The 25,193-nt window shown below is 37.4% G+C and overlaps 5 protein-coding genes and 1 pseudogene across 7 annotated transcripts; 4 read left to right on the top strand and 2 right to left on the bottom strand.

Annotated features, from left to right (window-relative positions):
- Positions 1–333: 333 nt before the first annotated feature.
- LOC18019497 (protein BOLA2) lies at positions 334–1,587 on the bottom strand. Its single transcript, XM_006399403.2, has 3 exons — positions 1,481–1,587; positions 739–761; positions 334–644 (listed from the first exon to the last, which is right to left on the bottom strand). The coding sequence occupies exons 1-3, from the start codon at positions 1,541–1,543 to the stop codon at positions 449–451; spliced, it is 282 nt and encodes a 93-aa protein (XP_006399466.1). The 5' UTR covers positions 1,544–1,587; the 3' UTR covers positions 334–448.
- Positions 1,588–1,743: 156 nt separating this feature from the next.
- On the top strand, positions 1,744–4,923 carry LOC18019498. The gene is made up of 3 exons (XM_006399404.2): positions 1,744–2,229; positions 2,309–3,734; positions 3,906–4,923. The coding sequence occupies exons 1-3, from the start codon at positions 1,818–1,820 to the stop codon at positions 4,756–4,758; spliced, it is 2,691 nt and encodes an 896-aa protein (XP_006399467.1). The 5' UTR covers positions 1,744–1,817; the 3' UTR covers positions 4,759–4,923.
- Positions 4,924–5,930: 1,007 nt separating this feature from the next.
- Positions 5,931–8,616, bottom strand: LOC18019499 (probable mediator of RNA polymerase II transcription subunit 26c). Its single transcript, XM_024156045.1, has 9 exons — positions 7,576–8,616; positions 7,418–7,486; positions 7,242–7,324; positions 7,076–7,149; positions 6,943–6,995; positions 6,833–6,866; positions 6,609–6,748; positions 6,445–6,523; positions 5,931–6,350 (listed from the first exon to the last, which is right to left on the bottom strand). Exons 1-9 carry the CDS (start codon positions 7,975–7,977, stop codon positions 6,238–6,240), a joined length of 1,047 nt encoding a protein of 348 aa, XP_024011813.1. The 5' UTR covers positions 7,978–8,616; the 3' UTR covers positions 5,931–6,237.
- A 726-nt stretch (positions 8,617–9,342) lies between these two features.
- LOC18019500 (THO complex subunit 1) lies at positions 9,343–13,803 on the top strand. 2 transcript variants are annotated; one of them, XM_024156282.1, is made up of 21 exons: positions 9,343–9,476; positions 9,566–9,609; positions 9,722–9,805; positions 9,943–10,017; positions 10,121–10,214; positions 10,416–10,561; positions 10,645–10,716; positions 10,842–10,914; positions 11,011–11,076; positions 11,172–11,218; positions 11,395–11,466; positions 11,610–11,735; positions 11,891–11,956; positions 12,036–12,077; positions 12,214–12,330; positions 12,402–12,484; positions 12,712–12,778; positions 12,912–12,983; positions 13,085–13,135; positions 13,204–13,263; positions 13,351–13,803. In XM_024156282.1, the coding sequence occupies exons 2-21, from the start codon at positions 9,607–9,609 to the stop codon at positions 13,720–13,722; spliced, it is 1,788 nt and encodes a 595-aa protein (XP_024012050.1). In that variant the 5' UTR covers positions 9,343–9,476; positions 9,566–9,606; the 3' UTR covers positions 13,723–13,803. The 2 variants fall into 2 exon arrangements, with proteins under 2 accessions (XP_024012050.1, XP_024012051.1); XM_024156283.1 differs by having other exon boundaries at positions 12,217–12,330.
- A 2,594-nt stretch (positions 13,804–16,397) lies between these two features.
- Positions 16,398–21,868, top strand: LOC18019501 (cellulose synthase A catalytic subunit 5 [UDP-forming]). Of its 2 annotated transcripts, none has more exons than XM_024156954.1 (13): positions 16,398–16,942; positions 17,384–17,579; positions 17,669–17,853; positions 17,957–18,053; positions 18,146–18,317; positions 18,412–19,024; positions 19,124–19,261; positions 19,362–19,487; positions 19,585–19,797; positions 19,890–20,157; positions 20,253–20,446; positions 20,531–20,881; positions 20,982–21,868. In XM_024156954.1, the coding sequence occupies exons 1-13, from the start codon at positions 16,862–16,864 to the stop codon at positions 21,561–21,563; spliced, it is 3,216 nt and encodes a 1,071-aa protein (XP_024012722.1). In that variant the 5' UTR covers positions 16,398–16,861; the 3' UTR covers positions 21,564–21,868. The 2 variants fall into 2 exon arrangements, with proteins under 2 accessions (XP_024012722.1, XP_006399471.1); XM_006399408.2 differs by having other exon boundaries at positions 16,400–16,942; positions 20,247–20,446.
- A 595-nt stretch (positions 21,869–22,463) lies between these two features.
- LOC18018101 lies at positions 22,464–23,824 on the top strand (annotated as a pseudogene).
- The last annotated feature ends 1,369 nt before the right edge of the window (positions 23,825–25,193 follow it).

The raw sequence follows: 25,193 nt of genomic DNA on the forward strand, positions 1-25,193 counted from the left end.
TTTGCTTTTTGACCAGATCTGATCGAATAAAGCTACCAGTACCACTAGACAGCGAAACTCGTTTCTATAATAGAGTATTGAACATTTGTACTATTGATGATTTGAATAATAGAGTATGTTTTTGTGCTAACAACAAAAGGTTGTGTTAATAGTTTTGTCAGATAACTTATCGTTGATAAAAAAAACCGTTGTTATTTATCCACTAATTACAATGTATGTAATTAGTATGGTTGTTTAGCTACAACACTTTTATTTTGCCTATCCGGAACCAAAATTTATCATATACCAATTTTGTTCAAAAGTGATTATTCATCTAACGAAGAAAATCACAGATGATCAAAGCGGCACTGTGTCTATATTGTAATAGTCAAATAAATTTGCAAGTAACCACAAAGTATCAAACATGGTCATGCTCTGTTCTTTGTCACAAGGCCTTAAAAACAGAGTTTCAAGCATCTTTGGTTTGAGTTGCAGAGTCTGGTGATGGCTTCCATTGGTGTGGAGTCTGAGCTTTCTTTATGGAGAGAGCATGAATCTCCTTCATTTCTTCTTCAAGTGCAGCATTCACCATACGGTGCCTCTCCAGCAATCTCTTCCCTTCGAATTGTTCAGAGACAACCTCGACTTCAAAACTCGCACCGCAACTGCAAATAGGGTTTAGCTTAAGATTAAGAACGAGAGAGTAGAGACTATGCCCTGATCTAAAGATGTGTGTGGTATTAATAAATTTGTACTTACCCTCCAGATATGTCAATGACTTCCTGTTCCACAAAAAAGAAGAAGATGAGATTCATAAAGCAATTTTAGAGAGAATCGGAACAATTGAATACAAAAGACGATCGAAAAGGGGAACAGGTTGATATTGCATTAAGTTTAACTTCAATATTCAGATCTTGCAAATACATATGCTTGCATCAGAAGCAGTCTTGGATTTGGTTTTGAGTTTCCAATTCACAAACAACAGATAGATATACAATTTTTCCAGACAAGAACATTCAGCTCCTAAGTTAATACATCATGAACACTCCATCGCCGGATTCTGAGTTCGTATCACATTGCATCAAATTACAGCTAACTACGCAAACAAGCACCTTTTATCTTCTGCTTAAGTGCAGAAATAAAACACATCGCGATGGATAATTTCTAAAGATGCAGAGACTACAATACATACCACCATGAATTTAATCTGTGACAATATAGAAGCAAGCATATCTCAAAATCATATTATGATACAGTTATTAAAGTTCAAGGATTAATCGAAGTGAGCAGTTCAAAAATCTGAATTTGCAGATCCATATCTTATCTCTTTCCTAGAGGAAACACAAACATGAGTGTGCGTGCGCGCCAATTTAAGATATTTACTCAGACGATCAGTGTTTCTAATTTTCTCCAAAAAGTGTTAGAAAAAAGTAGAAACTTTGCGAAGAAAAAGTTGAAAGAAGACCAAATCAATAGATGAAAATGAAAGAAGAAAACTCACGAGATGAACAGGCTTGAGTTTCGAAGTCAAGGAAGCTTCGACTTGCTCCTTCGACACCCCCATCTCTCTCTCTCTCTCGCTCTGAAACAATGTTTGCTACAAAGTACAAACCCTAATTACTTATCCAATTAGAATAAAACCATTTGGTTTAGCGACAGTTCGGTTTAGCTTGGTTCATTTTTCAGTTGGGATTCGGTTTTCAACAAATAAAAAATAAACAATTAGGGTTTAAGCACTGCTTTTGCTTCCCTGTATTCATCTACACTCCTAAAACCCTGCCACTGAGGAGTCTCTCCATTTTCGATTTGATCTCCGGAGCAAAATCACTTCTCCGACCATGAAATTAGGATTTCTACCGTCTAAATCTCTCCTCTTCCACCTCTCTTCTTCCTCCACCGCCCAATCTCCCCGTCGAGCGATCGCCGTTTTCGTCAATAACTTTCAATCCTCTACATTTTCCACCACCACTGCCTCCGGCTCCGGATCCAGCCATTCTTCTTCGAGGCGTTCTCATAACGACGAAGATTCGCGATCTGTTAGGGTTTCGGTGTGGTGGGACTTGGATAAATGTAATTTGCCGGTGGGTGCCAAAGTCTTCAAAGTAGCGCAATACATCACCGCAGCTATCAGAAACAGCGGAATCAAAGGTCCGATCACAATCACAGCCTTCGGCGACGTTTTTCAGCTCCCCAGATCAAACCAAGACGCTCTCTCCGCTACCGGAATCAGTCTCTCTCATGTTCCTCAAGGTTCGTTTTTTTTCCAGAATGTTAGTATCAGTTTCTGTTTTAGCGAAAGCTTTATCATTTCTCTTCGATTCTCTCTCAGGTGGGAAGAACAGTGCTGATAGATCTCTGATTACGGATCTAATGTGTTGGGTTTCTCAGAACCCACCTCCAGCTCATCTCTTCCTAATCTCTAGCGACGAGGAATTCGCAAGTGTGTTGCACAGATTGAGGATGAGCAACTACAACATTCTGCTCGCGAGCAAATCATCTGCTCCTGGTGTTTTGTGTAGTGCTTCTTCGATTATGTGGGATTGGGATGCTTTGATCAAAGGAGATAATGTCACTGGTAAGTACTTTAATCAGCCTCCAGATGGTCCTTATAACTCTTGGTATGGTCACTATAGGGTTCCTCTTCTTGACCCATTTGCAACCACCACCACTGACCAATCGTCTAGTGTGAAAACCGAAGAAGTGTCCGAGTCGATTTCCGATTCGGAATCGAATTCTGTCAACGTTCGTCCTATCCCAAAAGAAGTTGTTGACAAGATTCGTCTGATATTGAGCTTATATCCCAAAGGGGCACCCCTTTCCGAGCTACACGCTGGGCTGATTAAGAGCAACTTGGCAATAGATAAAGACTTCTATGGACATAAGACGTTCTCTCGGTTTCTACTATCCATGCCAGATCTCTTTCAAGTTAATACAGCAAATGATGGCTTGTTTGTTGTTCGTGCTGTCACCGAAATAGCAATTCCTACGCGAATTGATTCCAGTCCTGGCTTGTCTATTGCCGTTGATCAGAAGGTTAAAGAGAAGGAAACTGCAAATGCTTCATCGCCAAAACCAACGAACGATGTGGAACTTGCTGCTGAAAGAAGAAGAGGTGACTCGCTTGGAAAGAAGCAGGAAAATGTAATGGAGAATGATAAACATGTCAAAGAGAAAGCGCCAGAGAGTTCCCAAGAGTCAATTCTGGTCAACCAGAAGGAGGACGTTAAGGCAAATGACAATCCCGTGGAGACGAATCAAGTCTCTCTTATAGCGGGGAGTGAATCTTCCATGAAAGGTGGCTTTTTTCAGAAGCTAAAAAGGCTGTGGTCTGGTTCACCTGAGATGGAATCAGAGCATCTCCCAGAAAACAAAAGTGGGGACAAGGACGACGGGGTTATTAATGATGACAAGGCTGAGGATAAGGACTTAAAATCATCAAGACAGGGAACTGATCCCATGTCTCAAATCTCAACTTCCTGTACTAATGAACCTGCAGAGGAGGTAAAAGCTGGAAGTTATGTAGTAGGAAATAATGATAAAAATGCAAGTCCAGGCTTTTTTAGTCAACTTCTGAAGAATTTCAAGTTCTGGGGAAGAAACACAGGGCTTTGCAATGACCCGAGTGGGAATCAGAAGCTGGTTGATGTTGGTTCTCAAGTGCATGACATTTTTGCAGAAGAATCTTCTTGGAGCGATGTTAAATCTTTCATTAATTCTCCAAGAGGCTTCGTTATTGTTTCCCACTCAAGGACAAGGTTCTTACATTCTCTGCCTTTTGATTTGGAAGGAGGGTGAATTTGATATTAATTACTATGTATATCTATTTTAGATTGAGAACAATTACAATTGGTTCTTGCATTAGCCATTGTTCTTGTCTTTCAAGGACGAGTATTTAGCTAATATTGTGTTCTCTTTCAACCTGTCAGGGAAATGATGGCTAAGAATCTGCAGAGGGAAGGGCCTTCGTGTCTCAAACTGCTCGATGAGTCAAGCATGCTTCATTTAGTTACCTTATTAATATCAGATAAGAAATGGATTGAAGAAAACCCCTCTTCTTCCCTACCATTCAGCATCATCAAAGGGTCTAGCATTAGCCACCGTCATCCTTCAAACGGTTTGAGCTCAATATTCTCGGATTGTACGAAATCACAGTTGCAGAAACAAGACGGTGAGAAAAGGTTTAAGAACGTTGCTCATGCTGGAGTTTCTCTTGGTTACAAAAGTACTGCAATTGCTGACTGTCAGAAGCTGATAAAGAAGATAACAGAGAAAAACCCTGAAGGGTATAACCTTATTCGTTTCAGAAAAGACTTCTTGGAGGAATACGGATACCATTTAGCGGTTGACAAGCTTGGTCACGAAAACCTACAGTCTCTGGTACAAGCAATGCCTGGAGTGAGAATATCATCTGGATACATTCTTCCTTCAACTTCTTCACCAGGTGCCAAGTCTACAAAAGAAGATGAGTCCGACTTGTCATTTGAAGAACTCGGTCCTGTTTCTGATGCAACAGCTAACCACCAGACGACCAAAAAGCTTCCAGTGTATGAACCCTCTCTTTCGGAGGATGAAGATTCTGGTCCAGAGAGAGACAGCCCGAAGAAAAAGAAGCAAGTGATGAATGGGGAAAATAAAGATAGCTCGCTATTGCAAATTCTGGATTCTTATTACACAAGCAAAGATGAGGAAGTTAAGAAGGAGAAACCAGAGGAGAGAAAGCTTGTGAACAATGTTAGGAAGTCAAAGCCTTCAAAGACGTATTCTTTTGTTAAAGATTAAGAAGTCCAGTAAGTCCGATAGTGTTTCTGCCGGGAAATTGAGTGTTTAGCTAAATTTTGGAAGTCGGTTTGAGGTTTGGTCTATGGTAAACGGAATCCGGTTTACGAGAAATAAGGTCAAATCGGTTCAAAGTGTAATTTAGTTTCCATGAAGATTTCCTTATTTAATCTAATAGCATACTACCAGTTGCTTGCATTAATTGGTAGTTTATATTTTGTGATTTCTTACTTAAATATCACGTTGTTTCCAAGAGGTATTTAACGTTATTATATGGACCATGTAGATTGAGTGATCATTAATTAAACATATATTTCGATCGTAACAACTTCGAGAGATTAAGACGATGATGGCATGCTTTTGGTTATAAGTAGGTGTTAAACACGTCAACAAACCCTAAGAGATTGAGTGATCATATATTTTTTTTTGTAAAATGTTACCTGTTCATAAACCTCTTCGAAAAAAAATCTGTTTCTGTCACTTAAATAAAAGAAATAAAAGCAATGGAAAAGTTTGAAATGAATTTGTGGCGTACATGTGTGGAGTTGCTTGGTGGATTATATTTGCCACTTGAGTCTTCTCAATGGACACTTGACTAAAAAACACATCAATAAAAGTACTTAAAAATGGATATAGAAAGAAATTTAATCCAGTTATTTAAGCGTAATTTTGTCTTGTTCCCTTAAAGTTCGCCAATATTAATTATTTATTAACCCTCCTGTATAAATATTTTAATACAACAATTAAACGAAACAGCTCATGCGTATCCACTATGAATCGGTCAAAAAGATAATAAAAATGTGCCTCATTCATCATAAGTTCATAACGGGTCTCAAGGCTATAGCACAAAGTCAAAAAAAAAAAAATCGTTTGTTTTTTTCTGTTTCGATTTCTTAAATCTAAAAGATAAGCTCGACACAAATTTACATTTTTCTCATTACTCACCCAAATGTTATGGGAGATTGGAAATATACCCCAAATTTTGTTCTGGTACTCATTGTAAACCTAAAGAGTAAAAACTAGTAAACTACTTTACAAGATTGATCCGTTAATAAAAATGGAATTTACATTGACTCGAATTAGTAAATATTTCCTGCAAACCGTGAATCTGCACGAAAAAAACAAACAGTCAAATATTTAGATATAAATAGGCATCAAGCAAAAGAAACAATTCCTAAGAAACTTCATTTGATTTTCTTTAAAGAACTAGATACAAGCATCATTGTGTAAAAACACAAATATGGTAACCTTGATTTTTCCGAATCTATTATTCATAAAATCCATGAAAATTATGTTCTTTATCAGAAAAAAATAATAGTAGTAAACAACAAAATGGAAAACAAGTGTACCCACCAACTTAATTCCAACATTTTTTTTAGATTTCACTGTTTTCTTCTTGTGTCTAAAAAACAGAGCTTTGTTCCCTGTCTTTTTTCTTTCTCTTCTTCCTCGTATGACTCAACTCTCATCATCTTTTTCAATTTACCAGTGTCTACCGCCTTGAGAACTACCGCCTTTTCTTGGAAAAAATCCACCTTTCTTAGGTTTAGGGATCTCATGAATGTCCATCACCTGTATAGTCCTTTGCTTTTTAGCTGGAGTCAAGACATAAAAAAACGCCGTCAAGAAACGATTCAATTGAGTAGAGATCTGAAACAAAAACCGAAGAGGATTGATTGAGTTTAAAACCATTCTCGGCTTGTCTGTAGTTTTGTTGTAGTCTTTTCCGGGCTGAGTCGAAATCAACTTCTTTATGCTCTTTATCCCTCTGTAGTTACCAAACCAAATTCATCACAATTGGCATAATATAAACGACTTGAACACCAATATGAGGATCCGGTTTGGCAATGTACCTGTATGGTTTGTTGAGAAGGAGAAGGACGAGATGGTTTAGCTGGAGAAGGAGATTCTCTCCTAGTTGGAGGAGCAATAGGTCTTGGTTTCCTCTCTGGCTCGGCATAGTTACTGTTCTTGCTTGAACCAGAATACCCATCTGATGAAAACCGGAAAAAAGAATAAGCTTTATGGAATCAAGTGTTATGATCCAAGCTTTAAGAATTCTTGTTCAATAACTTACTCTGAGGAACAGGTGAATACCCGAAGTCAGGAACCTGCCACATTTAAAAGAGAGAACACATGAAGCTCAATGGCTAACCAAGAAACAAACAGGGCTTCGGCTTTAGTTACCTGTTGGCGATTACCATTATGGAGAGCTTTCTGCTGCGGTGAGTCCTCATCGGCTACAATGAAGAGATTGATTGTTCTGAGGTTTAGTTGTAGGGGAAGATAAGAATGATGCTTGTTCTGAGTTTCTTTTTACCTATCAAACTTGGAGGCTCGAGATCACCAGGCTGGTTAAATTTGACCCATTCGTCCACTGTTTCTTTCCATTTTCTGCAGAGACAAAAGTAGAAGTGAATTAGAAATCAAGGGTGGTTCTTGATAGTTGAATTCGAGCAGAAGATGTTTCTGAAAATGATCGTAACTTGACAAGCTGTTTAGCTAATCTCCGAACATTGTTCGATGGATGCTTCCGAACTCGATTCACATGCCTCCCAATATCAGTTTCCTAAAGTGACCAAACATCATAAAATCTCAAAAAACTATGAAACAACTGGAGAATCAAGAGAGTCTTCTATTCGAATTTCTTTCAAGTGACTACCTGAAGAGCTTGGAATGTTATGTCCATATCTTCCAGATTCTGAAGCAACTCAACCAAAGCTTCTTCGGACTGAAACACAAACAAGCAATTCAGTCTCTAAAACTGAAATCGAACACAAGAGAAAAATCTAGATCCAAGAGAGGTCTTTTTGTAAAAACCAGATCAGGATCTTCAAGTCTCTCCTTGATTTCAAGAATACTCTTCTGCTCATCATCAAACAAACCAGCAAACGGATCGAAATCGTCATCGTCGTCACCATTAACAGATTTCTCTCTAACTTCTTCTTCAGCTGCTTCTCCTTCTTCCTCCTCCGTCTCCTCATGAATCCTCCCGTTAACCCTAGCAACCGCCGCCTCCGTAACGATTCCTCCGCTGCCGAAATCGCAGTTTCTACACTTGTTCGCCATCGAAGTCGCGTAGAGACGCTCCACGATGTTATCTCTCCGCCGCTTCAGCTCTTGGCCGTAATCAAGCGACGCGACAAGGATCGCTGTATCTATAAATGTCCAAACATCGACACCTGCGTTGTCCATAATCGACCGGAAATCGTCCAAATCCATTCCCGCCGCAACAAAATTTCTCACCCACTCTCCCAAATTTAGTTTCTTTAAATAATCAAAAACAGAGCAGCCGATTTGGTATTACATCACCAGATCTAAAACAACAATCGTTTGATGAATTCGATTCATCGGAGGATTGAAAATCGAAAAAGAACTCAGCAAGGATTAGATTCAATCGTTTAAAGATAAAAATAATAAGAATCGGATTAAATCCGATAAAAGGAAGACCCTTTCGAGTTTTGATGACGCTGTACTGTTACGAGGAAGAGAGAAAAGAAAAAAAAAACAGAAACAGAGGTCACATAGATCAATAAGGTAATGGCAGAAGAAAGAAAAAAAGGAAGATGAAAGGGAATATTCCAAATTTGAGGCTTTAGAATTTGTTTTGGGGGTTATTGCTTTCCCTTCATTCTTCTGCAAGTTTTTTTTCCCCGTAAAAATATTCTTCAGACAAAACAAATTACAAGTAAAAAAAAAAAAAGGGACTTGCTTTAATCAGGATGCTCTTGCCCTGGACAGAGCAAAGCAAAGCAAGTTGGTTTGTTGTGGTTGGGGAGATGAATAGCTAGAGCCTAGAGAGAGGTTAAAGAGAGGTGAGAGAGAGGTGAGAGAGAGGTGAGTGTTTTTCAATAATGGCGTTTACTTTTTTAGTTTTTTTTTTTTAATTGGAGAGAAAACGGAAATTGAAAATTAAATACAATGTTTACACACTTTAGTTAATGGGTGTACGAAGTTCGGGCCCAAAATAAGTGGATACAAAACAAAAAAAATTGAAAAAATAAATAAAGAAACAAAATACATATTTACACACTTTGGTTAGTGGACCTGCAGTTATTAAGCCCAAAATAAATTATTATAAGGGTCTTTTTTAAGGGTCCACCTTGTCCCTTTTGATTAATTAATTGGCAAACTAACTTATTTGGTTTGTACTTGTCAGTTGTCAATTTGTCATTGTAATTACACTTATAGCCACTTAAACTTGGTCATAACTTGTGATTAATTGTGCTTTGAATTTATGTTATCACATGACTTGTCGTTGTTGATCTAAAGCTAGCCGAAAGTAAGGAATTGAACCTAGATTAAGCCTCAAAATTATCACAAAACTGAGTGTTTTCTCCATCGTTAAAAATGTCCAAACATAGACAAATGGATTTTAGCCATAATCGACCGGAAAACGCCGGAAATGTTTCACACCCACGGAAAGCCACATGTGACCGGTTTATCTCGCAAATTTCATCATAAGATATAATTTATACTTTTTTACATGATAAGAAGAAATAAACCTAGGCCCTGAGAAGTAGGCCCATTAAGAAAAAAAAAGGAAATAAATTTTGGACCTAGATTAGTTCTTCTCTTCTTCTTTCTCTCCTTCCTTCAAGTTTCGCATCCGCTTAGACTGTCGCAGTGTTTAATTCCGGCGACTCATAGTCCCCAGCCGCTCGTCAAAGCCTTCGCCGTGATTGTTCGCCGACGGAAAGTATCCCGTGTTGGTGTTATCGGTAAATTCCTCTTTATTGATCCCTTTCTCCGACGACAATCAATATATACATTTTATTTCTTTTGGGGATGAAGAGGTTTCTTTTCTCAGTTTGCAGGCAAGCAATTGAAGTGTACGCTTGTTCATTAAGAATGGTATTCTACGACCTTTTTTTATTGTGCTCAGTTAGCACTGACCCTATGGCACCATATTTATAGATTTCGATTAGAAAACGCCTTACGGTGTTTGATTTGTGCTTCTTCTCAGGATGCATTTAGAGATGCTATACTGCAGCGAGGTCCAATCGAAAGCTTTGCACTCAAGACTGTTCAAGAGTTTATACAACCACAGGTAATTTTGAGCTGTTTGTTGTGTGTGAGCATCGACTAAATAGTTTTTTTTTTCAATTTTGAGCTGGTTGATTCTATTTGTAGATTTTTGATATAATTGTTACTTGGTCTCACTGTTTTTGTTATCTAATCTGACAGAAACAAACAAAGTTGGCCCAAGATGAGAACCAAATGCTTGAAAACATGCTCCGGACGTTGCTGCAAGAGCTTGTGGTCTGTTGTGTTTCTCCACTATATATTCTTCGTGGTACGCATATGCTTGTTGATCTAGTCATTTGATTCTTTTTTGCTGTTTGGCATTCTCTTTGTGTTCCAGGCTTCTGCTGCGCAATCAGGAGAGCAAATAATGCACTATGGTCAGTTGATTGATGATAATGAAGATATACGTGGCCAGATTCCTCATCTTCTAGGTTAGCAATTTATTTAAGAAAATTTTTCTTTCTAGTCTTATTTGCATAGCTCATTATCAGGTGCAAGTGTGTGCCCCGTAAAACATCTTATTCTCATATAGTCTATTATGTCTATTGCTCATCATCTCGTGATTTTGGCTGACTACTTTTGCCCAACCTCTCACCATCTTCTTGTTCTTTTTTTTTCAATTGGTTTGTTAGATGTTGTGCTTTATCTTTGTGAGAAAGAGCATGTAGAAGGTGGCATGATATTTCAGCTGCTGGAGGATTTGACGGAAATGTCTACCATGAAGAATTGCAAAGATGTTTTTGGCTATATTGAAAGCAAACAAGACATTTTGGGCAAGGTATGTCTTAGATGAAATAAAATTTGTCATCCTTGTGTTAGTTGCATGGGTATCTTGTCTTTTGACTTTGATGCTATTTGCAGCAAGAGCTTTTTGCACGCGGAAAACTTGTAATGTTGAGGACTTGCAACCAACTTCTCCGGCGACTCTCAAAGGTTTGTCATCACTCCCCCTTTTCTTGTTCCTTGTCAAACTTATTTTAAGCCATAATCCGCTTTTTGAGTTATAACACTTCCATTCTTTGTTAATTCCTTTTCTGCTTCAACAATCTTGCATACAGGCTAATGATGTGGTATTTTGTGGAAGAATTCTCATGTTTTTGGCTCACTTTTTTCCGTTATCTGAGCGCTCAGGTAATAAGTCTTTCTCGTAATTTATTGCATATAGGATTTTTGTATGCAAATATTTAGAAGTTGTGTAACGTTTACTTGCTTGACTTGTTCTTGCAGCTGTGAATATAAAAGGTGTTTTTAATACATCTAATGAAACTAAATATGAAAAAGATCCTCCAAATGGCAAGTACAACTCTTATCTAATGGTTTCTGCTCCCTATATCGATTAGACTATTCTAATACGTGTTATTCCTTCTGTCTATGCCACTGGTTATCAGGAATTTCTGTAGATTTCAACTTCTATAAGACATTTTGGAGTTTACAGGTATGTGTTAGACAAAGGAACTTTGTAGGGAACTCTGTTCATATGGGTTGTCTCACAGAACTTATGCTTGCTTATCATACAATATCTTTTACTGGAGATGGCATCGGAGTTTTCTTTTTGTTAGTTAATTAAATGGGGTAATGCTTCCTTTATTGAAAAAATTGTTTCACTTCCAGGAATATTTCTGTAATCCCGCTTCTCTTACTTCCGCAACTACCAAGTGGCAGAAATTTTCATCTAGTTTGGCGGTATGTGATCTAATGTTTTTGCCTATTTGGCCTATAATGCACTACGTGGTCTCTTACCTATGTATATATGTACAGCATAGAGCAGTCATGCCGGTGGTAATGAGAAATCTTTTTGGACCTTGTTTCTTGAACTGCATGTGCAGGTTGTATTAAACACTTTTGATGCTCAACCACTAAGCGAAGAAGAGGGAGAGGCTAATAGTTTGGAGGAAGATGCAGCAACTTTTAATATAAAGTACCTAACAAGTAGTAAATTAATGGGTTTAGAGGTAAGTATGATGTGAATAGAAACACACACACACACATGTATATTCTATATTGTATCTAGCTGTGTAGAATGCATTTGAGATGTGTTGAAAACTTGAAATACAATACAAACTTCTGAACGTAGCAGTTAACACACTTTTTTCACTTTTGTTTACAGTTAAAGGATTCGAGTTTCCGACGACATATTCTTCTCCAGTGCCTCATTCTGTTTGATTATCTGAGGGTACATGTCTCTCAAGAATCGTATCTTAAATTACTCCCTCTCTGGTATTCTGTTATAATCGACTCTGGTTTCGTGTTAGGCTCCAGGGAAGAATGACAAAGATATGCCATCTGAAACCATGGTCAGTGTTTTTGCTTTTTCGATGAGTAAATGTTCTCTTCTTGGTTTCAAGGGTTGCCAAACCTTGCTTATAACTGAGTATACGGGTTTTATGCAAAATCACTCAAAACTATGGTTGGATTATCTTTTTGGCCTAGAAGGAGGAAGTCAAGTCATGTGAGGATCGCGTAAAGAAATTGCTTGAGATCACTCCGCCTAAAGGGAAAGAGTTCCTCCGTGCAGTTGAGCATATACTGGAGCGTGAAAAGAATTGGGTATTTGTGCTGCCTTCTCTCTTACTTTCTGGCTTGAAGCCAAGGGTCGATAATGATTTCTACTGTAACAGGTGTGGTGGAAACGTGATGGATGTCCACCATTTGAGAAGCAACCGATAGAGAAGAAATCACCTAACGCAGGGCAAAAGAAACGGTATGGGAAAAGCTGATTTTAGTATTTAACCGCTTCTTTCTCATGTACCTAGGTGGTGTCAGCTATTAGAAATTTATTTAGAATACTTTAGGTGCAAAAAATTGATAGGAAACGAGTTATCTCTAAGCTTTCTGCCTGGTGATCTCTAGTCCATTAGAAGTGAGAAGTAACTAAGAAATCTGAATAAGAGTATTAAGCTCCACGTGGGTTATCTTTTACTCTTACAGGAGGCCAAGATATAGATTGGGCAATAAAGAACTCTCCCAACTTTGGAGATGGGCCGATCAAAATCCGGTATGTATTCTTTTTCTTGCATCACTGTGCGTTGTTATCTTGATGCCACATACTTTTCCTACTCTCTCCTTCTCAAATATCGTTTGCTCGCCAATTTATGTCTCTGCAATTATTGTATCTCTGATCATGTCAGAATGCTCTGACTGATGCTCAACGTGTACGAACCCCTGCCATTGCAGACTACTGGAAGCCATTAGCAGAAGATGTAAGACGACAAAACATTTATTTTTTTGGTAACAAAATATAACATTTCTCCGAAATGGTTAATGTCTTATCAGCCCACTTGCGTTTTTATTAAAATCTCAGATGGACCCAGCAGCTGGTATAGAGGATGAATACCATCATAAAAACAACAGAGTATATAACTTTCCTCTGACTTCAACTTTATTTTTTAATATGACTTTGAATCGCTACTGTCTTGAAAGGTTTACTGCTGGAAAGGTCTTCGGTTTACAGCTCGGCAAGACCTGGAAGGATTCTCTAGGGTACTTGCTTCTTATGACTCGTAAACTCTAGTTTCTCAATGCTCGATGTGATTGGCTTTTATAACTATATTAGTTTGTTTTTTACAGTTTACTGAACTAGGAATCGAAGGAGTTGTCCCTGTTGAACTATTGCCACCTGAAGTCCGGTCCAAATACCAAGCTAAACCGAATGACAAAGCGAAACGTGCTAAGAAAGAAGATACCAAAGGAGGATCTCAAGAAGCAGAGGGCCAGATTGGTGTTTCTTATGGTGAAGCTGAAGCTGAAGGAGGAAGAGGCGAAGCAGAGGCGATGGAGAGTGATGCAATTGCAGACACTCCTACTCCTGAAGAACAACAAAGATTAGGTGGGTCTGACACTGACAACGGGCAAGAGGCCGGCCAAATCGAAGACGCGGAGACAGAAGAAGCCGGTTTGATGGAGACTGATCTTGATCATCCTCCTATGCCTGTCTCATGAATAAGCTTTCAATTTTTGAACCCTTTCTTAAAGGGTGAATCCTTTGGATATAAAGTTATAAGTGAATTGATGCTTATGTGATAGTGTCTCGATTAAACTTTAGATTTATTGTGACATTAAGACTGTAATCATAAAAAAAAAAAACAAAAAATGTCTTTCTTCAAACGTAGTCAACTCGTTTTCTTAATTTTTGGAGTATTGTTGGAAACTTCCGAAGAGTTATCAGTGACCTCACGTCTTAATAATTATAAATTAGATCCAACAGCCGCCAGTAATATTTGTCTATATGCTTGTTGGTCTATTGATTGATTATCAAAAAATCAGATAATCTGACAATTATTTTTTTCAAAATGTTTGCTCTATGGGTTGGTAATTCAGCTCGTTTTTATGTGTATACCAATGTGAAATCTAGATCAGATCATCTTCTTTTTTATCTCATCTATGAATTCGTCGTGTTTACGGAAATATATAAAACGTAAATTAGACAAGTCCAAGGGATTAGAAAACATAATATTCATAACATAGTCATACCGTTTTAGTTAATTTACGTAATCTATCGTCTAAATGTAACAATAAACAGTAAACGCATACAAAAAACAATCATTATGCATTTGATTCAATCGCAATTTAGTAATAAGTACAAACTTAACAGAACAAAAAATCAAATACTAAAGGGACCTAAAGCTAAAACTATCAGTCTCGCTATTATTAACTAATAAACCAAATTCTATGGTTTCGCCATCAATTTTTATAATAGAAATGTGTGGTTTCAAGTCATGTCACGATTTAAGCTCATAAACACCACCAATCTCTATCTAATAAAGCTTCATCATGCACAGTATATCCATATTTAATCATACTCCAACTTGCATATTATATTCAATATGTTGTTCTCCAAATCGATTTAAACTGATTTGATTATGTTTTTACCCCCAATCACTGAAAAGAGAACAACTAACTCTTAATAGTTATATATTATTTTGTTTGGTCGTCGTCAATGCAAATCAGATCATTTTATCAATTTAACCCTACATTATTAAGTAATAATATGTTTGTTTTAAGGTAAGTTACACTATTAATATGTTGCTGCACTGTCAACTATCACAGTTGTCTTATAGTCGTTGACTCGTTGCACTGTAATAATTTTTTTTTTTTTGGTCGACTCGAATTGAAACAAAAGAATAACCATGTTAATAAATCGGTGCGATAATGAGGCGACGACGAGACAAAAAGATGTTTGTGGTTGTCAACGATAGAGGAAAAATTATAGTAAAACATTAGTCATATTCCAGTTCGTATTAACAAACATACGATATTTTTGGTAAATACAACATGCTTTTTTTTATCCATTTTCCCGGAAACAAAAAAAATGTGGCACCGACAGTTTATAATACTAAAAGGAGCAAGTGGCCCAATAATTTGGAAAAAAATAGTTCATATAACGCTTTCCATTCTAACATGGAATGTGACATGTGATGTTTAAACCTACTTATAAGGAAGTAATAAAGTTGTGACTTCATCTTTTTATTCTTGTAATTTCAACTTTAGTTTTAAGTTAATAATGTCATATACGTATGTTTTTTTGTCTTAGCTTATTTATCGAGTGTCGGCAAATGTATACATATGAGTGTATAGGTGTATATATGTAAGGTGTGACATGATAGTCTCAATAATTGCACATAGTTAATAGTTCTCTAGTACCATTTTCTTATGGTCAACAGTACACTAAATTTTAAATGCAAACAGGAGAAAAAACAAATGGGAGATCTGGTGGGTGAATACAATTTAAATTAGTGATATCTTTATATCTAGGCAATTCTGAAATTGTGTTGGGTATATAGGGAAGAGTTAATGAATAGAATTAGGAAATTTAAGTCTTTAATAAGGTAAGGGAATGAAACCATTGGTATAAACTATAAAAAGAAAAACACCTTGGGCATTCAGGTCGATAAAAAAATTACTTTACAGTATAAAACATGGTTAAAAGTTAAAACCAATGCGGTCAACGTATGATGTAATTAAAATTATGAAATGGTCTCTGCAATATAGTATAATTAAATTTGTAAAATCGTTTCGGTCTAATGTTTGACCAATAATATATGGGATCCAAAAATTTATTGTTTCTACATTGAATGTGGTTTAAACCTTTGAAAAAAATTTGTAGATACAGAGTTTTTAATTGTAATTAGAATGTAGAGTAATTCTTACCGAAGAATGAACACAAGGAAATAAATGTAAGGGGTGATCCAAAGTTTACCCAATATATGTATATGACTTTTCCTTTCCCGAGAAAGACCAGCAAAGTCATTACTAGTAATTGTTTTCTTACGTCAATTTAGTAATCAAATTTGTCCGTCGGTTAAATTCTGATTTTACGTTCTCGTTCTTCTTTTAGCATTTACTACGATTTACCAATATTATTTAGTCAATGGCCAACTCAGACAATGGAAGTGGAGGACAGAGAGAGAGCGCCAAGCGAAGCGACACACTTTGTATGGGTCCCACACTATAAATATATATATATATATATATATATATATATTTTTCCGACTTGTTATTATTATTATTTTTTTTATAACTCCGGTTTCTTTTTCTAATTTGGTAGTTAAAAGACTTGAATTAGCTTGCACTTACACTAGTTGATCTCTCTTCTGTCCGTGTCTCTCTCTCTCTCTCTTCGTCTTCTTCATTACGCGTCTTCTTCTTGTTCTTCATATTCCACATCTGCCTCCTCCTCTTTAATTATCAACAGCTCTCCTCTCACTATCTATCGATTTCTCTTATTTATTGTTTAACTTGCGTGGACACATTTGGAGAACCAAACCCCAAAACAAAAAAGAAGAAGGAAAAGCTAGCATATAGCAAAGCTGATTTCAACCAAACACCTTCTTCACACGGCTTCCCTCAATTTTTTTTTTTTTACCAAAAAGTTTCTTCATTGCTTTGATATAAGCTGAGAAACCTCACTCACAATCCTCTGAGATTCGTCTGTGAAGCTGCTTATTGCATGTTTTGATGGGAGCTGAAACGACTGGATCTCTCGAGACCGAGTTGGGCTGAGTTGACCCGGGATTGTCTCTCTCTGTTTTTCGATATTGCGTGTCCGTGAATTCGTCATTCTATCGACTTTGTCGGAAATATGAATACTGGTGGTCGGCTCATTGCCGGTTCTCACAACAGGAACGAGTTCGTGTTAATTAATGCAGACGAGAGTGCCAGAGTAAGATTACACACACAAAATTGAAGCTTGTCGCTCTCTCTCTCTCTCTCTCTCTCTCAAAATCTTTGTTTTCTGCTATTGATGTGAACCCATTGTTTCGATTTCATTGTTCCGTGTAAAGGTTTTGCCTTTTTTTCTTCTTCTGAATCTGGGTTTTCCCAAATAAGGTTTTCCCATCGAAATCTAGATTCCGAAATTTCTTACCTACTTTTATCAAAATGTACAGTGGAAGTTTTTGTCGGTGGGGATTGAATTCTGAGTGTAAATTCGCCAACTTGAAGCCACAGATTTAAAAACTGTGCATAAAAGAACAAAATTTTGAGTTAATTGATAGTGGCTCTTGTTTTTCTGATTGAGTGAGATACATTCTGTTCTAATTCAATTTGCTTTAGATAAAATCAGATGTATTGCTTTCTGATGTGTAACTTACTCATATTACAGATAAGATCAGTGGAAGAACTAAGTGGGCAGATATGCCAAATATGTGGAGATGAGATAGAGCTGACAGATGATGGAGAGTCTTTTGTGGCATGTAATGAATGTGCTTTCCCTGTCTGTAGACCTTGCTACGAGTACGAGAGAAGAGAGGGAAACCAATCTTGTCCTCAATGCAAAACCCGTTACAAGCGCATCAAAGGTGACTTTCAACTGTTTTCAATTGGGTCTAAAGCTTTAGTTGTTAACTTAACGGATGAGGATTATAAAGAAGTCTGTGATTGTTTTCAGGGAGTCCAAGGGTTGAAGGAGATGAAGAAGATGATGGAATTGATGATCTTGATTTTGAGTTTGACTATAGGAGTGGCATTGGATCTGAACAGGTCTCTGACACTTTCTCTCGCCGCAACTCAGAGTTTGATTTGGCTTCTGCTCCACCTGGCTCTCAGATTCCATTGTTGACTTATGGAGACGAGGTTGGTTCATATTTTCCCACAACTACTTTCACTTTTACACTTTGTGTTGTATTGCCTACTAAATGCTCTTATCCTGGCTCATTTCGTTTGGTTGTTTTTGTAGGACGTTGAGATATCTTCTGATAGACATGCTCTTATTGTTTCTCCATCACCTGGTCATGTCAATAGGTTTCATCAAGCGCCTTTTGCTGACCCGGCCGGTAAGTTTTGTTTTTTGGTTTGCGTAAAGTATTCGATTTTCTTTTATTCTTTTCTGCTGCGGTTACTAAGTTAGTGGTTTGTTCTGTCACAGCACATCCAAGACCAATGGTACCTCAAAAAGACCTTGCGGTTTATGGATATGGAAGTGTCGCGTGGAAGGATCGAATGGAGGAATGGAAGAGAAAGCAGAACGAGAAATTTCAGGTGGTTAAACATGACGGAGATTCTAGTTTTGGCGATGGAGATGATGCTGAAATCCCCATGTAAGACTTTCCGAAAATAAAGGCACAGTCTTTTGTCATGTTTCATTGCTCTGCTTTGGTATTTATGAGGTTTTCTTGTGGTCTTTTGTTTTAGGATGGACGAGGGAAGGCAGCCTCTGTCTAGGAAAATACCGATAAAGTCAAGCAAAATAAACCCGTACAGGATGCTAATCATTCTCCGTCTAGTGATTCTCGGTCTCTTTTTCCATTACCGTATTCTTCACCCCGTCAAAGATGCTTATGCCTTGTGGCTAGTATCCGTGATATGCGAGATATGGTTTGCGGTTTCATGGGTTCTTGATCAGTTCCCTAAATGGTATCCTATAGAGAGAGAGACATACTTGGACCGGCTTTCGTTGAGGTACGAGAAAGAAGGGAAACCGTCAGAACTAGCTGGTGTAGATGTCTTCGTGAGTACAGTGGATCCCTTGAAAGAGCCTCCGCTTATCACAGCAAACACTGTTCTGTCTATTCTTGCGGTTGATTATCCGGTAGACAGAGTTGCTTGTTATGTCTCTGATGACGGTGCTGCTATGCTTACTTTCGAAGCACTCTCAGAAACTGCTGAGTTCGCAAGGAAATGGGTTCCTTTCTGTAAGAAATACAACATCGAGCCACGTGCTCCTGAATGGTATTTTTGCCACAAGATGGATTATTTGAAGAACAAAGTCCATCCTGCATTTGTTAGGGAGCGCCGAGCCATGAAGGTTTGTTCTTTCTTGCTCCTTTTAAAATACATAAATTTCCTGAGTATGGACTATACCCTTTTTAATAGAATTGCCTTTTCTTTTTCTTGGTTACAACAGAGAGATTATGAAGAGTTCAAGGTTAAGATCAATGCTTTAGTTGCGACTGCACAGAAAGTGCCTGAAGAAGGCTGGACTATGCAAGACGGTACTCCGTGGCCTGGTAATAACGTGCGGGATCATCCCGGAATGATCCAGGTGAGATGCTTTGAGACGTTTACTGTTTCATTCTGCTCTATGTTCTGTTTAAGCTCCTAAACTTATCGTTTTCTTTTTATTGTTTCTCCCCTGTAAAAAGGTCTTCCTTGGAAATAACGGTGTTCGTGATGTTGAAAACCACGAGCTGCCTCGGCTGGTTTATGTTTCTCGTGAGAAGAGACCTGGATTTGACCATCATAAGAAGGCTGGAGCCATGAATTCCTTGGTAAAATTAACTCTGCTTAATTCTTTGAATTGAGTTATGACGGTCTCCTGCTAACTTACTGACTCTTTCCTTTTCATGTTGCTGTATCTAACCGAAGATAAGAGTCTCGGGGGTTTTATCAAATGCTCCTTATCTTCTAAATGTCGACTGTGATCACTACATCAACAATAGTAAAGCTCTTAAAGAAGCAATGTGTTTCATGATGGATCCTCAGTCAGGAAAGAAAATCTGTTACGTTCAGTTCCCTCAAAGATTCGATGGGATCGATAGGCACGATAGATACTCTAATCGCAATGTTGTATTCTTCGATGTAAGTACACCATTCTCTATCCTTTTCTATCCTGAGTTTTATACTTCTCTCTTACTTAACTTACTTTTGACCTTGGACTTTGTCAAAAACAGATTAATATGAAAGGTTTGGATGGATTACAAGGGCCTATATATGTTGGAACTGGGTGTGTTTTTAGGAGGCAGGCACTTTACGGATATGATGCACCTAAAAAGAAGAAGGCTCCACGTATGACTTGTAATTGCTGGCCTAAGTGGTGTTTATTTTGCTGTGGTTTAAGAAAGAATCGCAAGTCAAAGACAACGGATAGGAAAAAGAAAAACAGGGAAGCATCAAAGCAGATACACGCGTTAGAAAATATCGAAGAGGGCACCACCAACGGTAAAACAGAAGAAATTCCTCTGTATCATTTGGTTTCAACATTTAGTTTCACTTCATTGCTGATAAATTTTTCTTTTGTTTTTTTCAAGGCACAGATAATGCGGTGAAATCACCAGAAGCGACGCAACTGAAGTTGGAGAAGAAGTTTGGACAGTCTCCTGTTTTTGTTGCCTCCGCGAGTATGGAGAAAGGTGGGCTTGCCAGGAACGCGAGTCCAGCTTCTCTGCTTAGAGAAGCAATCCAAGTCATTAGTTGTGGATACGAAGATAAGACCGAATGGGGCAAAGAGGTAATGCAGAGCTCTTTTCAACACTTCATTATCTTTCATGTTGCGATAAGATTTTCTTATTCTTGATGTTTGTGACTCTTCAAGATCGGGTGGATCTACGGTTCTGTGACTGAAGATATCCTTACGGGCTTCAAGATGCATTCTCATGGGTGGAGATCAGTTTACTGTACACCAAAGATTCCGGCTTTTAAAGGATCAGCGCCTATCAATCTCTCTGACCGTCTTCATCAAGTTCTTCGTTGGGCGCTTGGTTCTGTTGAGATTTTCATGAGCAGACATTGCCCTATTTGGTATGGTTACGGAGGAGGTTTGAAATGGCTTGAGAGATTGTCTTACATCAACTCTGTGGTTTATCCATGGACCTCTATTCCACTCCTGGTTTACTGTTCTCTCCCTGCTATTTGTCTTCTCACTGGGAAATTCATCGTCCCCGAGGTAAAACCATCTTTAGTATTTCTCCGAAAGTATGAATCTTTATTCCATGAGATTTATAAAGTATGAACCTTTGATGATCTTGTGTGTTCTTCTTTTGCAGATTAGCAACTATGCAAGTATACTCTTCATGGCACTTTTCTCGTCGATTGCTGTGACGGGCATTCTTGAGATGCAATGGGGTAAAGTTGGGATCGATGATTGGTGGAGAAACGAACAGTTTTGGGTGATTGGAGGTGTATCATCACATCTCTTTGCTCTCTTCCAAGGTCTACTCAAGGTTTTAGCAGGTGTCAACACAAACTTCACAGTCACATCTAAAGCAGCAGACGATGGTGAATTCTCTGAGCTATACATCTTCAAATGGACCTCTCTCTTGATCCCACCGACCACGCTGTTCATCATAAACGTGATTGGAGTCATTGTTGGAGTCTCTGATGCGATCAGTAACGGATATGACTCATGGGGACCTCTTTTCGGAAGATTGTTCTTTGCTCTTTGGGTCATTATTCATCTCTATCCTTTCCTCAAAGGTTTGCTTGGGAAACAAGACAGAATGCCTACTATCATTCTTGTCTGGTCCATCCTTCTCGCCTCTATCCTTACGCTTCTTTGGGTCCGAGTCAATCCCTTTGTGGCCAAAGGCGGTCCCATCCTCGAGATCTGCGGTTTGGACTGTCTTTGATTGATCTTGGTTTGATGATACATAAAACGTTTTTCCACAAGAGGTAAGTAAAGAGGAAAGTGTCACAGATTTGTTTTGTTACTGTGTTTGTTGTTGTCGAGGGGAAAAACCCTATTATTATATTGAACAAGAAAAAAGGGTTTAGATATATAATGTTTAAGTTTTTGGAAGGTGGTGTTGTATTGTAGATATAGAAGGTGTTAGCTATTTGTTCTTGCTATTTTTTTGGGGGATGAAAGTGAAACAGAAAAGAGAGATGTTGTATTATTAATTCTTTCATTGAATATTTTGAGAAATCTTCTGCATATTCCAGATTAAAAAGAAAAAGAGGTTCCGTATGTAATTCTTAGAAATGAAGATGTTTGTCTGTGATCTTCTTCTTGTCTGAAAATAAGGAGGAGATTCAATCTCTGTGAACTTCTATTAATTATTCTCCTCACTCGGTAGACTTCTGAACACGAATCAGTCAAAAGTGAATACGACTCGATGGCAAGAAAACTTTTGAAACCAAACCAAAGGATCATTCATTTTTTTTTTGGTTTCTTTCTTCATTTTCAGTAAATTCAAGTCTGATAACGTGGTTCTTTAACATGTGTAATTTTTTTGAATAAAAAATGGAGAGTATTTACACAATACCTAAAATATCATTAAAATTATATAGAATTTCTTAGTGCATTTTTGAGGGTTGTTAGAGCACGTACAGCAGAGGCTCAGCCCGGGTTCAGGCCCAAAATCCTATGCAGTTTCGAATTAAAAAAAAAAGAAAATGGGCCTAATTTTGACGATCCGGTATCATCCGGACGAGCTTGAGGAGATCGTATCACGACCACGTGTCGTGCGCTGGTTCGTCGAGAATTCGGGAAGTGGGTGGGACCAAAAAAAAAATTTCTCATCGTGCATTTCTCTTTTCTTCAGCCAAATTTTTTTTCTTTCTCAAATGATCATCATTCAGCTTGCCAATCTCTAACACGATACGATCCCTTAAGGTTTAATCAAAGTTTCTATAGATATTTATCGGTAAGCAATTCGATACTCTTAACGATTTTTACTTTGGTAAATTTGATTGGGAATATATCTCTGTTTCTGAATCGCTCCGATCTTCCATGATCATGAAATTCCGATTGCTTTGATTTGGAGAAATATCTGTTTCTGAATCGCTCCGATCGTGTCTCTGGATGTTGAATAATTTTGATCCAAGTTAAATAATTCCTTGAAAATGATCTGTAGTTGGTATTGAGGTGAGTTAGGGAACCAGGTCAATGGCGTCTTCGTCGGATTCATGGATGAGATCACCATTTTCAGTATCCGATTAGAGTCTCTGCAATCTCTTCTTGCCAAACTTCATGGGAAACCTATGTAAGCCATTAATTTTAATCTGTAAACTATAAACTTTTTTAGTTTAGTGTGATCTTCTTCTCCTTTTTCTTTCTTTCCATCTGAACATTTACTTACTGACACAGCTCAGAGAAAGAGATGAACCGGCGCAAGGATATGATTGGGAATTTGAGATCGCAAGCAAATCAGATGGCGAATGCTTTGAACATGTCAAACTTGGCCAATAGAGACAGCTTGCTTGGCTCAGAAATAAAGCCAGATAACACCATGAGCCAAGTTACTTTGATTAGGTTTCATTATTGTTCTTTTCCGCGAGTTAGAACAAGATGAAGGACTTGAGAAGTTGGAGGAAACAGTCATGAGTACAAAACACATTGCTCTCGCTGTCAATGAGGAGCTTGGCTTGCAGACAAGGCTTATCGTATGTCATTGCCTTTTCATTGTTTTTTACTGCTTTGATTAGGTTTCATTATTGTAATAAATCTGGGTTATTTGCACTATGCAGGATGACTTAGACTACCATGTGGATGTTACTGACTCTCGTTTACGGGTAATGCATTAGTCAGTGAATACCTGGTTTAATGAACCACGTTATACTAAGCTAATGACTAATCATAGGCATTGATCTATTATGTTTATTGTTTCTTATAACAGAGAGTGCAAAAGAACCTTGCTGTCATGAACAAGAATATGAGAAGTGGTTGTTCGTGCATGTCAATGCTCTTATCAGTGCTTGGGATCGTTGGCCTCGCTGTTGTTATTTATCTGCTGGTTAAGTATTTGTAATACTAACAATAGAGAACTTATAAGCTTCTCTCTTGTCTTTATATGTGAATGGTCTACTGATTCCACACGTTTGTGCTTGTGCTTTTCATTCTTCTTCCGTTGTTAGAATCCTTTAATAAATATCAAAAATTTGATGATGGCGAAACAAAATGAAGTCCGTAGCAGACAGGTGTATGATCAGTTGAAAGCGGATTTAATCGAAAATCTATGGAATAAATTTGGTTGTTACGTTTAGAAAACAATTTGGTTCTTATATTTATCTATTGTATGTTTTTAAGTACTTGTAATAAATTGTAATCTTCTTTTTAAATAATTATGTGTTTAATTATATTTTAAATTTATTAAATTTTAAATTTACAAAAAAATTAATATAATATTTGGGATGAACTCCGTTTTCAGGTTCACTAATGGAACCCGAAAAAATACTCGGGTTCATCCTTTAAACAAAACCCAAAAAAACTATTATTCTATTCTAATGATTCCCACTCTTAGTATCACTAATGCACATGCTCTTAGTTCAAGATTGCATTTTGAATATGCGTCTTTGCGTTTCATGTTTATGTATGCATTACTCATTTTCTGTTTGCCATTTTTTAACTTAAAACGTGTTTCAATTATAAATGATTTTATTCATATTTGCATTTTAGATTTTGGTGATTTAATGCTATTCAAATAAAAAATTATTTCTTCTAAATATTGGTCGGTCCAATATGTTCTATATATTGTTTTTGTAACGGCTAGAACAAGAGAGGCTTCAATTTTCTCTTAGAAATTTATAGGCTATTCACTCAATTAATTAAATAACTACTGTATATAGTTTTTGAATTATAAAAAGAGCAAGTCAGCGAAGGCTTTACTAAGGGAAAGATACGCGTTTTGTGACCAAGGGAAAGAAGTCAAACAGGTAGGCCCCACAGCATTCGTGTTTTCTTCTTATCGTAAGATTTAGGTCAAAAGAGTCAAAGTAGCAGTATTTTCTCATCATCCAACGGTGAAAATCTGCGATGGTCCTCAATAAGCAGACAACCAAATGTACCTGATAGTTGTCGTTTCTTGCTTTTTTAGACATAGACCCCAATATATTGCCTAAAATCGTAGCCCATGCCAGAAAGTTTATTAATGTTACATTGTGACCCTCGCTAAGGTAAAAAATGGCAGTCTTGGCAAAATGAGATGTACGTTGAGTCATTACTCGGAAATACCTTAACTATATAACTCAATAGTTAATATTGATATTGGGTAACTTAATATAATATATTTTTTTTTTAAAGAAAAAAAAATTTACTTCGTTTTCATAATCCTAATACAAAATATCCATATACTGAATTTTTTTTTTTGAACAACCTAATTTCTTTTTTTTTCTTTTTTTGGGTCAAAATAGCCATGCTAAAATTCTATAACCTGATTCATAGCTATGTGATGGTTAAAAAACATTATTTAGAATCGAGGAAGTGACTTGTAAACGAATAAAAAAGTATAAGGACAATTTTGCAATATATAGTAAAAAGA

The sequence above is a fragment of the Eutrema salsugineum genome, unplaced genomic scaffold (genome assembly GCF_000478725.1).
Source record: "Eutrema salsugineum unplaced genomic scaffold, Eutsalg1_0 scaffold_2, whole genome shotgun sequence".
Classification (NCBI taxonomy): Eukaryota; Viridiplantae; Streptophyta; class Magnoliopsida; order Brassicales; family Brassicaceae; genus Eutrema; species Eutrema salsugineum.

Coding starts and splice junctions, on each gene's coding strand:
- LOC18019498 (XM_006399404.2), top strand. CDS start 1,818: ATGAAATTAGGATTTCTACCGTCTAAATCTCTCCTCTTCCACCTCTCT. Junction 2,230..2,308: donor TCTCTCTCATGTTCCTCAAG/GTTCGTTTTTTT, acceptor ATTCTCTCTCAG/GTGGGAAGAACAGTGCTGAT. Junction 3,735..3,905: donor GTTTCCCACTCAAGGACAAG/GTTCTTACATTC, acceptor TCAACCTGTCAG/GGAAATGATGGCTAAGAATC.
- LOC18019501 (XM_006399408.2), top strand. CDS start 16,862: ATGAATACTGGTGGTCGGCTCATTGCCGGTTCTCACAACAGGAACGAG. Junction 17,580..17,668: donor CCGTTACAAGCGCATCAAAG/GTGACTTTCAAC, acceptor GATTGTTTTCAG/GGAGTCCAAGGGTTGAAGGA. Junction 18,054..18,145: donor GCCTTTTGCTGACCCGGCCG/GTAAGTTTTGTT, acceptor GTTCTGTCACAG/CACATCCAAGACCAATGGTA.
- LOC18019497 (XM_006399403.2), bottom strand. CDS start 1,543: ATGGGGGTGTCGAAGGAGCAAGTCGAAGCTTCCTTGACTTCGAAACTC. Junction 762..1,480: donor AACTCAAGCCTGTTCATCTC/GTGAGTTTTCTT, acceptor TTTGTGGAACAG/GAAGTCATTGACATATCTGG. Junction 645..738: donor GTCATTGACATATCTGGAGG/GTAAGTACAAAT, acceptor CCCTATTTGCAG/TTGCGGTGCGAGTTTTGAAG.
- LOC18019499 (XM_024156045.1), bottom strand. CDS start 7,977: ATGGATTTGGACGATTTCCGGTCGATTATGGACAACGCAGGTGTCGAT. Junction 6,749..6,832: donor GTATTCACCTGTTCCTCAGA/GTAAGTTATTGA, acceptor GGTTTTCATCAG/ATGGGTATTCTGGTTCAAGC. Junction 6,351..6,444: donor CTACAGACAAGCCGAGAATG/GTTTTAAACTCA, acceptor TCTTGACTCCAG/CTAAAAAGCAAAGGACTATA.
- LOC18019500 (XM_024156282.1), top strand. Junction 9,806..9,942: donor AAGAGTTTATACAACCACAG/GTAATTTTGAGC, acceptor CTAATCTGACAG/AAACAAACAAAGTTGGCCCA. Junction 10,915..11,010: donor TCCGTTATCTGAGCGCTCAG/GTAATAAGTCTT, acceptor TTGTTCTTGCAG/CTGTGAATATAAAAGGTGTT.